This window comes from Belonocnema kinseyi, chromosome 6, assembly GCF_010883055.1.
Source record: "Belonocnema kinseyi isolate 2016_QV_RU_SX_M_011 chromosome 6, B_treatae_v1, whole genome shotgun sequence".
NCBI classification, from domain to species: Eukaryota; Metazoa; Arthropoda; class Insecta; order Hymenoptera; family Cynipidae; genus Belonocnema; species Belonocnema kinseyi.
The window spans coordinates 47641907-47657606 of record NC_046662.1 but is presented as its reverse complement, the minus strand read 5'-3'; the positions used below and the strand labels follow the sequence as shown (position 1 = coordinate 47657606).

The window sequence follows — 15700 nt, the reverse complement described above, 5'->3', positions numbered from 1 at the left end:
GCCACCGAGACTCTTCCAGAGTGCGAGGCGGGAATCGAACCCGCAAGCCGAAGGAGTGGATCCAAAGCCTACGCTTTAGCCCCCACGACCATCGTCCCACTCGAGTTTCTAACTGCTGGACATGTATTATAAAATTCCAATACATGGAAATTATAATTCTAATGCCAGCATAAGGAAACTACAACATTCTGTATTCTAGCGTTACCTTAAGTTTTAGAAATAAACTTCCAATACATGTAGTGGAAGATTCCAACAGAAATATTTAACAGTGTAATTAGAACAAACAAAGTAATGGGTAAAAAAAACAATTCGTGACCTTCATTTACATTTTTAGATCATTCGCGACTCCACCAGAACCGGTTCAGGTGGTGTGTGAGGCTATATCCATAATTCGAGGTGTCAAAGAAATTTCTTGGAAGATTGCAAAAGGGATGATGAGTGATCCGAGTTACTTGAGGACCCTGCAAGAAATGAATTGCGATTTGATTACACTTAAGCAACAACAGATGGCTAAAGCGCACTTGAAAAGATCCAATAAAATGGAACAGATGAAGGTCATCAGCAAAGCTGGTTATGGACTCTACAAATTCTTATTGGCTGTTCTTGACTACTGTGCTGTTTTCAGAGAAGTGAGGAACATAATATTTTCAAACAGAGAATTAAGTAATTGATAACTTCACTTAATAATTTAATTATTTTTCAGGTGAAGCCTAAAATAGAGAAAGTTCAAATGTTGGAAGCCGAATCCGAAAGAGCCAAAAACGCTTTAGAGAAGGAAGAACGAGAATTAAGAAGAATAGAAAAGCAGTTATCTGAGTTAAATGCAAAATATGAGATCGCTATAGCTGAAAGGCAAAAACTGCAAGACGAGACTGATCTTCTTCAAAGGCGTTTAATTGCTGCTGACAAACTGATAAATGGTCTTTCTTCGGAGAACGAACGCTGGCAGAAAGACTTAGAGAATCTTCGAGAAGAAATGGAGAAGATTATTGGCAACTGTCTCCTTTCTGCTGGCTTCTTATCTTACAATGGACCTTTCTCTTATGAGTTCAGGAACGAAATGGTGTACAATAATTGGCAAAATAGCATCGTAGAAAAAGAAATACCTTTGACTCAGCCTTATAGACTGGAAACACAGCTGAGTAGTGACGTCGAAATCAGTGGGTATGAAAAAATAAATTCAAATTTAAAATGGTACATTCACTAGGAATTTAAGAACACAGATGATTTTTTCCTTGAATTAACTTTATAGGTGGAATTCAGAAGGCCTACCACCGGATGAACTATCTATTCAGAATGGTATTCTTACAACAAGAGCATCAAGATTTCCACTCTGCATAGATCCACAACAGCAGGCGCTTAATTGGATCAAGAAAAGAGAACAGAAAAATAATCTGAAGATTATCACTTTCAATGATTCTGATTTTATCAAGCAAGTGGAAATGGGAGTGACTTACGGTTTTCCAATCCTGTTTCAGGATGTTGACTACATCGATCCAGTATTAGACAACGTTTTGATGAAGAACATACAAAGTAAGTTTCTATTATCCTGTTGAATCGTCCTTCTTAATCCCATGGAAGATATTTTATAAGTCTGAATTTCAGATGTTGCAGGTAGAGTATTCATAGTGCTTGGTGATAAGGAAGTGGATTATGATCCAAGATTTCGATTGTACTTGACCACAAAATTGTCCAATCCAAACTTCAATCCTGCTGTCTTTGCTAAAGCAACTGTTGTCAATTATATGGTGACTCACTTCGTAAGTGGAATATCATTATTTTTTTCAAAACTTCTTCAGATTTTATCAAAGATTTACATCAAGTTTAAAAAAATATTCTTTAATTTAATGCCACCTTTTTCCAGGGTCTTGAAGATCAGCTGCTATCAGTAGTTGTCCGAACTGAACGCCCAGACATAGAAGAACAAAGAGAAAGTTTAGTATCAGAGACCAGCGATAATAAACGTCTTCTGAAAACACTTGAAGATAGTCTCCTGAGAGAAATTGCCACAAATAAGGGAAACATGTTAGACAATATTGAACTAATAGAGACACTCGAAAACACAAAATCGAGTGCCACCGAGGTCATGGCGAAACTTCATCTGGCTGAGCTTACAGCTGTAGATATCAATAAATTAAGAGATGGATATCGTCTAGCAGCAAAGAGAGGAGCAATATTATTTTTTGCCCTCGCTGACATGGCCACAGTCAATTCCATGTATCAGTATTCCTTAATCAGCTATCTTGAAATTTTTATTTATTCCCTGAAGAAAGCCTTACCGGATTCAACTTTGATTAAAAGATTAAAGAACATCATAAACATGCTCACAACGAATGTCTATGATTATGGATGCACAGGGATTTTCGAGAAGCATAAGCTACTCTTCTCCTTTCAAATCTGCACAAGAATCGATCAGGATGTCAGTTTCATCAATCAGCCTGAACTAGAGTTTTTCATTAAAGGTAATGTTGCTCTGGAAAAGACTCAGAGGATCAATCCAGCAAAGTGGCTTCCACCTAGTGGATGGGAAGATGTCCTCAAATTATCAAATGATTTTCCTCTTAAATTCTCAGAGCTGCCTATTCAATTACATGATCAAGGTGTCGAGTGGAAAAAGGTGAGGATCCAAGGTCCTAACTCGATCAAAGTATCTTGACTGGATTCTTAATTAATAAAATAAACTATTTTTCCAGTGGTATGACTCGGACACTCCGGAATCCGATGAATTTCCCTGTGATTATTCTAATAAGCTATCAAGCTTTGAAAAGCTTCTGCTAATTCGATGCTTTCGTGTAGATCGAGTCTACCGAGCAGTTGTGAAATACATTTGTGAAAGAATGGGTGAAGAATATATAACTCCACCGAATGTCAGTTTAGATATGATTTTTGATCAAAGCACATCAACCATGCCAGTTGTTTTTATTCTGAGTCCTGGTTCAGATCCAACATCTGAACTGATGAAACTTGCCGAAAGGTATGGCTGTGGTGCTGGAAAGTTTAGATACTTATCTCTGGGTCAAGGTCAGGAAAAGGTTGGTAATTTAAAATATTAATTCGGGGTTGCTGAAGGTCAGGGAATTCTGGAAAGTCGGAAAATTTAAAACTGGTCAGGAAGAGTCAGGGACCGTCATATAGACCATGAACTAGTCCAAGAATTTTTTATAAAATAAAGTTTTTAAGCATTTTTATTAAATTTGAGAGCCCCCCCCCCCCCTCCAATATAAGATACTAATATTTTCTTTAACCCCCTCCCCCTCCACTGCATCTTGCAAGATTTTATATACTCAGGGAATGAACAAATAACAATACAGATCAATTGTGTCATTTAAATAAATGTGGAAGGTTAATGAAATAATATTTAGAAAATACAATGCTTTAATAATGCAGTGAAACCCTTTAATAGCCCTCCCTTTTAGAGCCCTTCCGAGAATTGACGCCGCGCCGCGGGTAGATGTAACAGGAGCTGCGCGGAGTGCGCGGGGTCTACGGTTGTCACCCATGCGAGCACTCAAGTGGGAACAAACAAAAACGAAACGGGTTATAATGAGTCAGTTCCCAACCACCTTCAGCCCCAAAATCGGCGCTATAGAAGAGTTTCACTGTAAATAAGAATTATACACGTATAATTTTCTATTTTTTCGAGATGAGAGTTCATCTTATGGTTACAAATTGCATTATAGGTAATGTATTTTATTATTTTGTTAAAAATTCAATAATTTTGTTTTAAAGCTTTCTTTTTTGATCGCAAGTTCAACTTTTATTTTAAAAATTCATTTTTTAGGTTTTAAACTGAAGTACTTCGAACCGAAATTCAATTATTTAGTTAAAAATTCCTCCATGTTGATAAAAAATTGAAATATTTTGTGAAATATAAAACTGTCGTGAAGAAAAATTATTTTTTTGACAAGAAAATTTTGCATTTTCTATGATTTTTTTTCAATAATTGAATAAAAAATCTTTCTTTTAATTCCACTCTTTAGTTTAAAATTTTTCCTTTTAGTTCAGTTCAACTGTCTTTGGTTTAAACTAAAAAAATTGAACTATTTTCTTAAAAATGAATTTTTTCTATTGAAAATTTAACCATACTATTTTTAATTGAAAGTGTATCTTTGCCAGTTAAAAAATCATCTAATTGGTGAAAATCGCCTGTTTTCGTAGAAAAGTAATGTCATTAGTCAAACTCCATTTTTTCATTGAAAAGTCATATTTCTTTATTTGAAAATTCGTTTTATTTTAGTTAAAAATTTATTTTTTTAATTTCAAATGTAAATATTCTATTGTTTCTCAAAATTTTATATTTTTATTAGAAAATTCATGTGTTTTGATAAAAATTGGTCTTTTTGTGTAAAATATTCATGTATTTGTTAATAATCAAACTATTTTGTTGAACATTCATTCCTTTCGTTAAAAACCATTATTTTAGTTACAAATTAATTTTTTTAGCCACAAATTTAACTATTTAATTTTTGCTACAAATTACATGTTTTTGAGTTTAAAATTCCTCTGTTGTAGTTGATAAAATTAGTCTTTTTAGTAGAAATTTAAACGTCTGGATTAAAAATTTATCTGTTGGGTTAAAGAATGAACTATTTTGTTTAAAGTGAATTTTACTGTTTTAAAAATCAATTCTTTAACTGACAATTTTACTATAATATTTATTGTTCAAACTGTATATTTTTAAGTTAAAAATTCAACTATTTGGTTGGAAATTCCTTTATTCTGTTAAAAATTCGTATTTTTTTATAAAAGTAATGCCGATTATGGAAACCTTATCTTTTCCGTTGAAAATTCGTTTCTTTAGTTGATTATTTGTCTTTTGTGTAGAGAATTCATCGTAATTGTTAAATAATTCAACTATTTCGTTAAATATTAAATTTTTGTTTGAAGATTCATTAATTTATTTACAAATTAATTTCTTTGGTTAAAAATTTAACTTTTGTTAAAAATCTAATTTAATTTTTGGTTGAAAGTGATATGTTTTACCAAAAAATTAATTTTGTTTATTTGTTAAAAATTCATTTTTTTTGTGTTAAAAATTCGTTTCATATCAGATGCAATGTTTCTTCAACAGAAAATTTTAATACTCTATTTTTTCTTGAAATGTAATCTTTTACACTATAAAATTGATGTATTTCGTTGAAAATGTATTTTTTGCGTACAAAATTCATTTAGAATTTTTTAAAATTAATGTATTTCGTTTTTTTTTTTAAATTCGCCTTTTTTGGCGGAAATTTAATGTTCTTTATTAAAAATGTATCTTTTTGGTTAAAAATACCTAATTACTATTCAATTTTTGCTTTAAAATCGATCTTAATTAGTAAAAAACACATTTATTTGGTTAAGCAGTTAAAAATTTAATCAGCCTGGTTAACAATAACATTTTTGCAGAAAATTGATTCTTTTTGGTTCCAGAATTAAAAATTTTTGTTGCAGATACAATTCCTTTTAAAAAATTCAAATTTTTCATTTGAAAAATCTGTTTTGTTAAAGAAAATGTAATGCGAAAAATAGTCTTTTTCTGGCTAAGAATTCAACAAGTTTGTTAAAAATTAATTTTTTTTGAAGTGGATAATTCTCTTCTTTGGATAAAGATTCTTTTTTTTTTGGACGAAAATTGAACTATTTTGTTGAAAATCTTTTCTTTTTTGGTTAGAAGTTAGTTTTTTTTACTAAAAATTTATTTCATTTTTAGCCTAATTTTTTTTTTAATTTGAAAACTCATCTATTTCGTTAAAAATTAATGTATTATATTGAAAATTTTTATATTTCTGGTATAAAATTAATCTTCTTGACTGAAAATCCATCTTTTTTAATTAACCTTTCACATAATCCTCTTACGTAATTTATGAATGAACCCTTATATATGACTTTGAAAGACTATTTTTACGAGAAGTCTTAAAAATATTTTTCGAAACAAACTTTTTTTTGCATTAACTTTAAAGACCTTCTAGGTATAAAGTTACTTTCATAAATTGAAGAAATTTTATAAACTCAAGTAAAATGAAAAATTAGACATGGAAAATTCAGGAAAAGTCAGGGAATTCCGAAATCAGGATTTTCTAGCAACCCTGAAATTTTATTCACTTGATGTATTCTTAAAAAAGAATTTTTTTGTCAGACTGCAATCGAATTGCTGGAAACCGCTATAGCAAGGGGTCAATGGTTGATGTTACAAAACTGTCACCTTCTGCTAGTCTTCACAAGAAAATTAGAAAAGATACTGGAAGCAATTGGGAAACCCCATCCTGACTTTCGCCTGTGGCTAACAACTGAGCAAACACCAGATTTTCCCATCGGCATCTTACAGCAATCCTTAAAAGGTTCTCTTTAATTTTCTCTTTAATTCTAGTTAAAGATTTGTGGGCAATTCCAAAAACCTTAGGGTTTTTGTTATAAATAAATTGTAAAGTTAAATTAATCTGTTTTCGGCATTATTTTAGACATCATTGTACATTGCTTATTCAGAAGAAGTTACTCGTTTACAACTGAAGACTTGGAAAGCAGAACCGAACGATCCCTCAAGCAATAGGTAGGAGTGGGGATAACTCCCACTCCTGCCTGCTGCTCAGGCGCTCGTTCTGTCATGCTTTCCGTCCTTCAAATTTTTACCAGATGCCACCGGCCATTATTTTTTTACTTTAGTTTATTTACTTTATTGTATAAATATTTTTTTCTTCTTTTTCGGGAATTTTTAGCTTTATTTTTTATATGAATTTTTCGAAATTAAGTTTTGTTCAAAAAGAAATTTGAGCTTATAAGCTCTCTTTGAATCTGAGATTGTTCAAAATCGAAATTATTCAGTTGATTTTGAAAATAAATTCATCTGAAATATTCGAATTGTGAGTTTGATTTTTTCCAATTCAAATTGCGTTACAGATGGACTTGATAAGAAACGAAATAATTTCGATTTTGAGAAATCTTAGATTCGAAGACAACTTAAAAGCTTTAATTTCTTCTTCAATTCAACTCAATTTTTAAAAATTAAATCTTCTAAGTGTGGCCGAAAAGGTACGAATTTAAATTGAAAACTCGAACTGACGAACTGAACACCTTTAAGGCAAAAATAAATTTCTAAATATGAAGAATTCAAGAGTGAATTTTATTAATTTCAATATATTCTAGAATAATTAAAAAGAAAGGTGAATTTTACATATTTATTTAATAATATATTAAGATAAAAAATTAATTTTAAAATCATTATTTAGAAATGGTTATAGGATAATCAAAATTAAAATCAATAGTAAAAAAATATTGACAAAATTAGTGCAAAAAGTAAGAAAACTACCAACGAATTATTTATTTTATATCACCCATAATCTCGTGAACATTCTTTGGTATCACTTTAAATTCATTCAAATATTTAAAATCAGTCGAAATGTCTAGAAATCTTTTGAAATCTTTTGAACCGTTTTGAATTCCTTAGAAATTTTAAAAATAGTTACAAATCTGTAGGAATTATTTAAAATCTCTGTAAAATAAAATAAATCAATTAATTCTCTAAAGTTCTCTAGAAGTCTTTTGAAATCCTAGAAAATTTGTAAAATCCCCTGAAATTTTTTTAAGCTCCCTAGAAGTCACTTAACCAAATATTGCAAATTCCACAACTTTTTTTTTAAATTCCGCGACATCTTCGAAATTTCATGACATTTTTTTAATCTTTCAAAATAACTTAAAATCCTGCAATCCACAATCCTACAATCCTACAATCCTTTGCAGAAATAACCCCATACATTCTTTAAAATGCCTTAAAATTCTTTTAAGTCTTTCCTTTGAAAATGAAAAAATTCCATTTGAAATAAATAGAAATCATTTGAAATAGAATTAAACTTGGCCATTAAAGTTCTTTGAAAAAAGAAACGTTCAGATACCTGTAAATCTTTAAAATCTCTAGAAATCTTAGGAATCACTAGGAATCCCCTAAAATTTTATTTTATTTCGCTTATTAACTAGATTCTTTTAAAAATCTCTTGAAATCTTTGGAATTTCTATAAAATTCTTTTAGGTCGCCTTAAATTTTTTGAATTTCTTGTGATCCTATAGAATACCTTAAAATGTCTTGAAAATTTTCCTTCGGAAAACGTGAAACTTCATTTAAATAAGCATAAATCATTTGCAATCCCTTAAATATTGAAATTGAACTTATTGTTTAAAATTATCTTTAAAATCACTAAAACCTCTAGAAACCTTTAACACCCCTTCAAATTTTTGGAGATTCAATCAAATCCTTTACATCTTTTGAAATTTCTTGAAATTCTTAAAATCCATTAAAATATGGGAAATCACTCAAAATACCTTGAAATGTGATTTCCTTTCATTTATGTTAAAAATGGTCTCGAAATTCCTTGAAGTCTTTGCAAATCTTACAAAAATCTTTAAACTCCTTTAAAACTTTTTTTAATTTCTTGTAATTCTTTCCAATCTCTTGGATTTGTAAATATCATTTGAAATTTTTTGAATACAAATTAACCTTTATTTAGTTATTCAAAATCTAAAAAGAAATGTTTAAAGCCCTAGAAATTCTCGAAATCCCTAGAAATCTTTAGAACCCCTTTAACTCTTTACAAATTCGATAAAACCGTTTAAAGCGTGTGTAAATAAAATAAAAAATATATAAATATTTGATATTACAAAGAATTTCTTGAATTCAATTTAATTTAATTTATTTTCCAAACTTGTCTCGAAGTTCTTTAAAATCTAACTAAATCTCACGAAATTCTTTAAAATCCTTTGAAATTATTTTATTCTCTTAAATTTTTTCAAATCTTTTAAAATATTTTCTTTCAAAATTGTAAAAATGCATTAAAAGAAGTAAAAATAGTTTGAGATCCCATGAATATAAGTTATATTGAACTTATTTAATAAGGTTTTCTAAAAAATCATTTCCGAAGCCCTAGATATCTTTAAATTTCCTTGAAATCCTTAAACATGCAAAAAAATCCTTTAAATCTTAGAAATTATTAAAAATCTCTAAAATTTATTTAAATTTATTTTCCAAAATTATTTCGCAATCTTTTCAATTATTGTGAAATCCTACAAAATTCTTTGAAATCCTTTGAAATTATTTTATTCTTTTGAATTTTTTTCAAATACCTTGAAATATCCTAGAAATCTTTTAAATCCCCTGAAAAATCATTTGCTTTCACTTATTTAAAAGTATCTCTAAAAACCTATTTTGAAATCACTAGAAATCCTACAAATTTCTTTTAATTTAGTTAAACGTTTTAAAATTTCTTGAAATCCTTTAAATATCCAAATTAAATTAAATTTATTCATTAAAGTTCTCTGAAAAAACTGTTCTTATCCCTGGAAATCTTTAAAATCCCTTGAAATACTTGGAAATTCAATAAAATGCTTTAAATCTTGTTTAATTCCTTGGAATACCTTAAAATCTCTAAAAATATTTGAAATTACTGAAACTTTCTTAAATTTCATTTAATTTGATTTATCTTCTAAACAAAATTTTTCAAGTCCTTAAAATTTTTTTTAATTTCTTTAAAATTTTGAAAAATGTATTAAATCCCTGGAAATCGTTCCTTTAAAAACCACAAAAATCCACTAAAATAAGTAAAAATAATTAAAAACCCCTTTCTACATTAATTTTCTCCAAAAAAGTTTTAAATTGTGAAATCTCTTAAAATACTTCGAAATCCCTCAAATTTCTAAAAATGTTTGAAAATCTTTGAAATACGCTAAAATCCAGTATTACATTTTGAAATCTTATGAAATTCCTTGAAATTCGTGGAATCTCTTAGTCCCCGATAAAATACTTAAGAATTACTTGAAATTTTTGGAAATCCCACAAAATTACAAGTAAAAATTACAAAGTAGTAGGGAGGCGAGGGTGAGTAAGGAAAGGTAAGTGAGTGGTGGAGAAGTACGAAAGCTACTGTAAGGAAAAAAATTAGGAGAGAAGAAGTTAGGTTTGGGGAAGGAAGTAAAGTGTGGAGAGGGGAAGTAGACGATAAAGAACTGGTGAATCGAGAAAAGAAAAAGAAGGTTTAATAAGGGAAGGAAAGACAGAGAGACGAGAGAAGTAAGGGACGAGTGAAGGAGATAGGAGAGAATAGTAAGAGAAGCGAGGGGAATGAAAGTAGAGGAAATATGTGGTAGGAAAGGACAAAGAAGAAAGAGAAAATCAGAGAAAGAGTAGTACGCAGGCGAGGATGAGTAAGGAAAAATAAGTGACTAAGCGATAGGAAAGAGTGGCGAGAAAGTAGGAAAGTTAGGGTGGGGAGAAAAATTAGAAGTGAAGAAGTTAGGTATTGGGAAGGAAGCAAGGAATGTGTGGATAGAGGAAGTAGAGGATGGAGAACTGGTGAATCGAGCAAAGAAAAAGAAAGTATAATGAGGGAGAAAAGACAGTTTTGGAAAAGTAGAGAAAGCGAGGACAAGGAAACTAAGGAAAGTGATACGAGAGAAGTAAGGGACGAATGAAGGATAGTGGTGAGGATGGCAAGGGAAGTGAGGAGAATCAAAGTAGGGAGTGTATGTGGCGGGAAGGACGGAGAAGAAGGAGGAAATCAGAGGACAATGAAAGTAGGGAAAGTATCTGGATTGAGGAATTAAAAGAAGAATTGACAACTAGGATTAAAGAGAAAGTCAGGGGAGGGGTAATAGAAAGACGAGGGTGATTGCGGAAAGGTATGTGATTGGTGGGGAAGTAAGGACGCTAGTGTGAGGATAAAAATTAATAGAGAATTTAAGATAATTGGGGTAAATAAAAGTAGTTATAGAGAGAGTAGGAAAAATAGTTTCGCAAAAGTAAATGAAGAAACGAAAAGGAAATTAGGGGAAGTAATGGAAGGGAAGTAAACGACAAACGAAGGGGAGTAGACATAATGAGGTATGATCAGATAGGATAGTATCTGATAGGACAGGATAGAATAGAAGAGTGGAAGATATAGGGGAAAGGGGATGGGAAAATTTGAATAACTACTTTGACTTATTTACACAAATTCTTTCCAGTTGTGACCGAACCTCCTAATGGCCTAAAATTAAACTTGAGAAATACGTACTTTAAAATGAGACCTCAAACTTTGGATGCATGCAAGCATCCAGTTTATAAACACCTGGTGTACGTTCTTGCATTTTATCATGCAGTGGTGCAAGTAAGTTTCAACCAGTTTTTAAGTGAAAACTTTTCACATCGGCTCGTCTAATCCTTTTTTCCTTATCACAGGAAAGAAGAAAATACGGCAAGATTGGTTGGAATATAAATTACGATTTCAATGAATCTGACTTTAATGTCAGTGCTATGATCCTTGATACGTACTTGACAAAAGCTTTAGCTATTGACCCAACCAGAATTCCTTGGAAAAGTCTTAAATACTTGGTGGGAGAGGTACTTTTAAATCAATTTATAAATTAAAAAAAAATTTAGAGTAAATTTAGGGCTGCTAAAAAATCCCAATTTGGAAATTCTCCCTATTATGATCAATAATCTCGTACACAATTACATAAATCTTTATCCCATAATTACGTATTGTATTTTTAACAAACTAGAGAACTTTTTAATGAAATAATTTATTTCTTAACCAAAAAGATGAATTTTCCAGAAAGAATAATAATTTTTAAGAAAATAAATAAAGTTTTTATTAAGAGAAAATAAAATATAACAAAATATTTTAAAGAAACAAATGAGTTTTTAACAAAAAGTATGAATTTCCAACCAAAGAGATACATTTTTTCCAACAAGATTAATTTCCTATACAGAAGATCAGTTATTAAAAAAACATAGGATTTTTTGACAAAATAATTCAATTCAACAAAACGAAATTTTAATTAAAAAAAGATCAATTTTCAACCAAAAATGAATGGTTATAATTTCAGCTAAAAACAATTAATTTTTAACAACATAAAACTTATTTTTAACAGATTAGTTAAATTTTCAACAAAATAAATGAATCTGAAAAAAATAAATTTAAACTAATTAAAGGAATTTTTCACTAAAGAGTTGAATTTTTAATCAAAGAATGTTTTCAATCAATAACGGAAAAAAATTGTACACAAATTTTTAAACCAAAAGGACGAAATTTTCAAACAAAATTTACATTTATAATCCAAAAAGACAATTTTTCAACAAAATACATAAAATTTTCTACTAAAGACTAAATTTCTGTTCAAGATTATCAAGCAAAAATGGAATAGATACATATTCAGTTTTAAAAATTAATTTAAAAAATAACAAGGCTAATGTTTAACTATTGAAAAAATGATGAACCCTTTTCCGACAAAAATCATTTTTCAACTAAATAGTTGATTTTTTAACCAAATTGATTAATTTTCTATAAAAATGAAGAGCTTTTAACAAAATGCATGAATTCTCATCTCAAAGTGAAATTCTGATCCAAAAATAAAATAGTAAAATTTTCAGTTGAAAAAATATATTTTCCATTCAAAAAATTAATTTTTAAGAAAATTTACGCCAAACCAAAATTGATTCTTGAACAAAAAAATTCATTTTTAAGCAAATCATTAAATTTTATAGCATAAAGGATGAATTTTTAACCAAAAAAAACTTAAATTTTTTTCAAACAAGATGCATTTTCAATAAAAAATTCAATTTTGAACCAAAAATCAAATATTTATATTTGCAGTTAAAACAATAAATTTTCAACCAAAAAAACCGGAATTTTTAACAAACTAGTTCAATCTCCTACCAAAGAAATGACATTTTATTCAAAAGAATATATTTTAAACCAAGAAAATTAGTTTTATACCGAAAAAAATACACCTTTTACAAAAATTTTAATTAAAAAAGGTTTTTTCAATCAATAACGGAACAAAATTTCATATAAAATTTTTAATTTTTACACCAAAAGGACGAAATTTTCAGACCAAAAATTGAATTCTCAACCCAAAAAGAAAATTTTTTAATAAAATAACAGAATCATCTACTAAAGACTAAATTTCTGTTAAAGATTATCAAGCAAAAATGGAATAGTTACATATTAAATTTAAAAAATTAATTCTTAACAAAAACAAGTTAAGTTTTTCACAAAAATGATGAATAATTGTCCCAACAAAAAAAATTTTTAACCAGCAAGTTGATATTTAACCAAAAAGATTAATTTTTTATCAAAAAGAAAAATGTTCAACAAAATGCATGAATTTCCAAATCAAAGTGATCAATTTTAACCCAAAAATAAAATAGTTAAATTTTTAGTTAAAAAATTACATTTCCAATAAAAAAATTAATTTTTAACAAAATTTACGACAACAATAATTTTTTTAAATGAATTTTTAACCAAACCTTTGAATTTTCGAACATAAAGATGAATATCTCTATACAAAAAAAAATTCTATGAAACAACACGAATTTTCAATTAAAAAAGATCAATTTTCAGGCAAAAATTAAATATTTTTATTTTCAGTTAAAACAATAAATGTGCAACCACAAAAAAACGAATTTGTAATAAATTGATTAAATCTCTCATCAAATAAAGGAATTTTTATCCAAAAAGATATATTTTAAACCATTAAAATTAGTTTTATACCAAAAATGATAAATTTTTAACAAAATACATGAATATTTTTTATTATTTTTCAGATATTTTTAGTTAAAAAGATTAATATTAACAATGTAAAAACAAATTTTTAGCAAATTAGTTCAATATTAAGCCAAAGAAATAAAGTTTTGACCAAAAACAATAATTGTTTAGTACTTTCAAATAAGCATTTGAATTTTGAAAAAAAAATCATTTTTAATGAAAAATGTAATAGTTGATACATCAACCAAAATTTTTTTCGATATTGTCAACTAAAGATATTTCTGTCGGAAACCAAAAATTGTTGAGAAGACAAAGAAAGAATAATTTTCAAAAAAATAGTTGAATCCTTAACCAAATCAGAGGAATTTTCAGTCAAGCATTTATTCTTTTAACCCAAAAATATTAAATTTCTACGATAAGAGATTAATTTTTAAACCAAAAAAAAAGGAATTTTCAGAAAAGAGTTGAATTTTAAAATCAAAAATATAAATTTTAAACAAAAATATTCATTTTCAAACACAATGAAAGACTTTTTAACAAAATTGTCCATTTTTTAACAAAATGTTACATTTTTGAACCACAGGATGAATTGTCAACCGAAAAAATTGTAAACTAAAAATCTCATAAAATTATACATTTTCTTTTCCAAATATAATTTTATATTCATTCCTCAGGTTTATGAAATATTATTCGTTGAAAATTAAATAAAAAAAACTCCTTACGTAATTTGTGGATAAAAACTAGACTTCAACTTTAAATCATCGAAAATTGCGTCTTCTTCAAGTTTTCCCTAATATTCCCTGACTTTCTCTCACCAGATTTAAATTCCCTGACTCCAGAATTCTCTGACCTAAAGCAACCCTGACAGTATAGAGAAAATTTGTTGTGAAATATTTTTTTTTATTTAGGTAATGTACGGTGGTCGAGTGATCGATGGATATGATAGGCGCGTTTCGCAAACATACATGGAAGAATACTTTGGAGATTTCCTATTTGATAGCTTTCAACCTTTTCACTTTTATCACGATGATAAGGTCGACTATGTGATTCCACCAGAAGGTGATCGTGATTTTTATATAGAATTCATTGAGGGATTGCCACTCGTAAACTCACCAGAAGTTTTTGGACTTCATCCGAATGCTGAAATCGGATATTACACACAAGCTACTAAGGAAATGTGGATGAATTTGATAGAACTTCAGCCCCAAACAGGTAAATATTTATAAATTAATTCGAAATTTAAATATTGTTGCAAAGACGTCTGTCATTTCTAACTTGATGTTTTTCTCTACTGAGCCTATCTGGACTCGGCGAGTGAGTAATATAATATAAAACAAACTTTTATTAGACATTTAAGAAGGGGGCCACAAATCAGGGAAAACCTAAGTATCAGGGAAATTTAAGAATTTAAAAAAAAATGGAAACGTCCGGGAATTTATGGAAAAAGAACTTTAAGTAGCCGTTAAGAATAATCAGGGCTGCCACGCAGTCACTTCTCGCTCCTTCCCCTAATTTCAACTAACTTCCCTTACCTTTACTTCGCATCATTTCCTCTCTCTTGTCCTGCTCCCTACTCTCATTTAACTCTAATTTATTTTACTTTCATTCATTTCCACTCCCCTGAATTCCCCTCCTATCACTTTCCCTCACTCCACCACATTTTCCGACCTTAGTTTCTCCTACTTCCTCTCACTTCTTCACCCTTCACTTTCACTCCTCATTTCTCCTACTCCTCCTCTAATTTCTTCACCCTTCACTTTCACTCCTTATTTCTCCTACTTCCTCTCTCCTCAATTCCCCTACGTCTCCCTTCCCTCATTTCATCTAACTTCCCTTTGCTTCACTTCATCTAACTTCCCTTCCCTTCACTTCACATCGTCTCCCCTCACTTCTCCTGCTCCCTACTCTCATTTACCTCTAATTTGCTTCACTTTCACTCACTTCTACTCCACTGAATTCCTCTCCCATCACTTCCCTTCACACCACCACGTTTTGCGCCCTTGGTCTCTACTACTTCCTCTCACTTCTCCACCCTTCACTTTCACTTCTCATTTTTCCTACTTCCTCTCTCCTCACTTCCCCTACATTTCCTTCCCTCATTTCGTCTTCTCCACTCCCCTCAATTCCCCTTATTTCCTTTCAGTAACTCTGCTCCCCACCCTAGAGGGGCCGTACTTAAATTACGTAATGGATTCTAGGCCCTCTCTAAG

The 15700-nt window shown here is 29.5% G+C and overlaps 1 protein-coding gene across 1 annotated transcript in view; it reads left to right on the top strand.

Annotated features, from left to right (window-relative positions):
- Nucleotides 1–15700, top strand: part of LOC117175371 (dynein heavy chain 10, axonemal) — a 122463-nt gene that overhangs the window by 90037 nt on the left and 16726 nt on the right. The window contains exons 46-55 of the mRNA XM_033365080.1: nt 335–629; nt 704–1164; nt 1253–1533; nt 1606–1760; nt 1865–2617; nt 2694–3032; nt 6119–6320; nt 10966–11108; nt 11180–11341; nt 14399–14702. Of these exons, the coding sequence (XP_033220971.1) occupies nt 335–629; nt 704–1164; nt 1253–1533; nt 1606–1760; nt 1865–2617; nt 2694–3032; nt 6119–6320; nt 10966–11108; nt 11180–11341; nt 14399–14702 (3095 nt within the window). The remainder of the gene's footprint in view (nt 1–334; nt 630–703; nt 1165–1252; nt 1534–1605; nt 1761–1864; nt 2618–2693; nt 3033–6118; nt 6321–10965; nt 11109–11179; nt 11342–14398; nt 14703–15700) is intronic.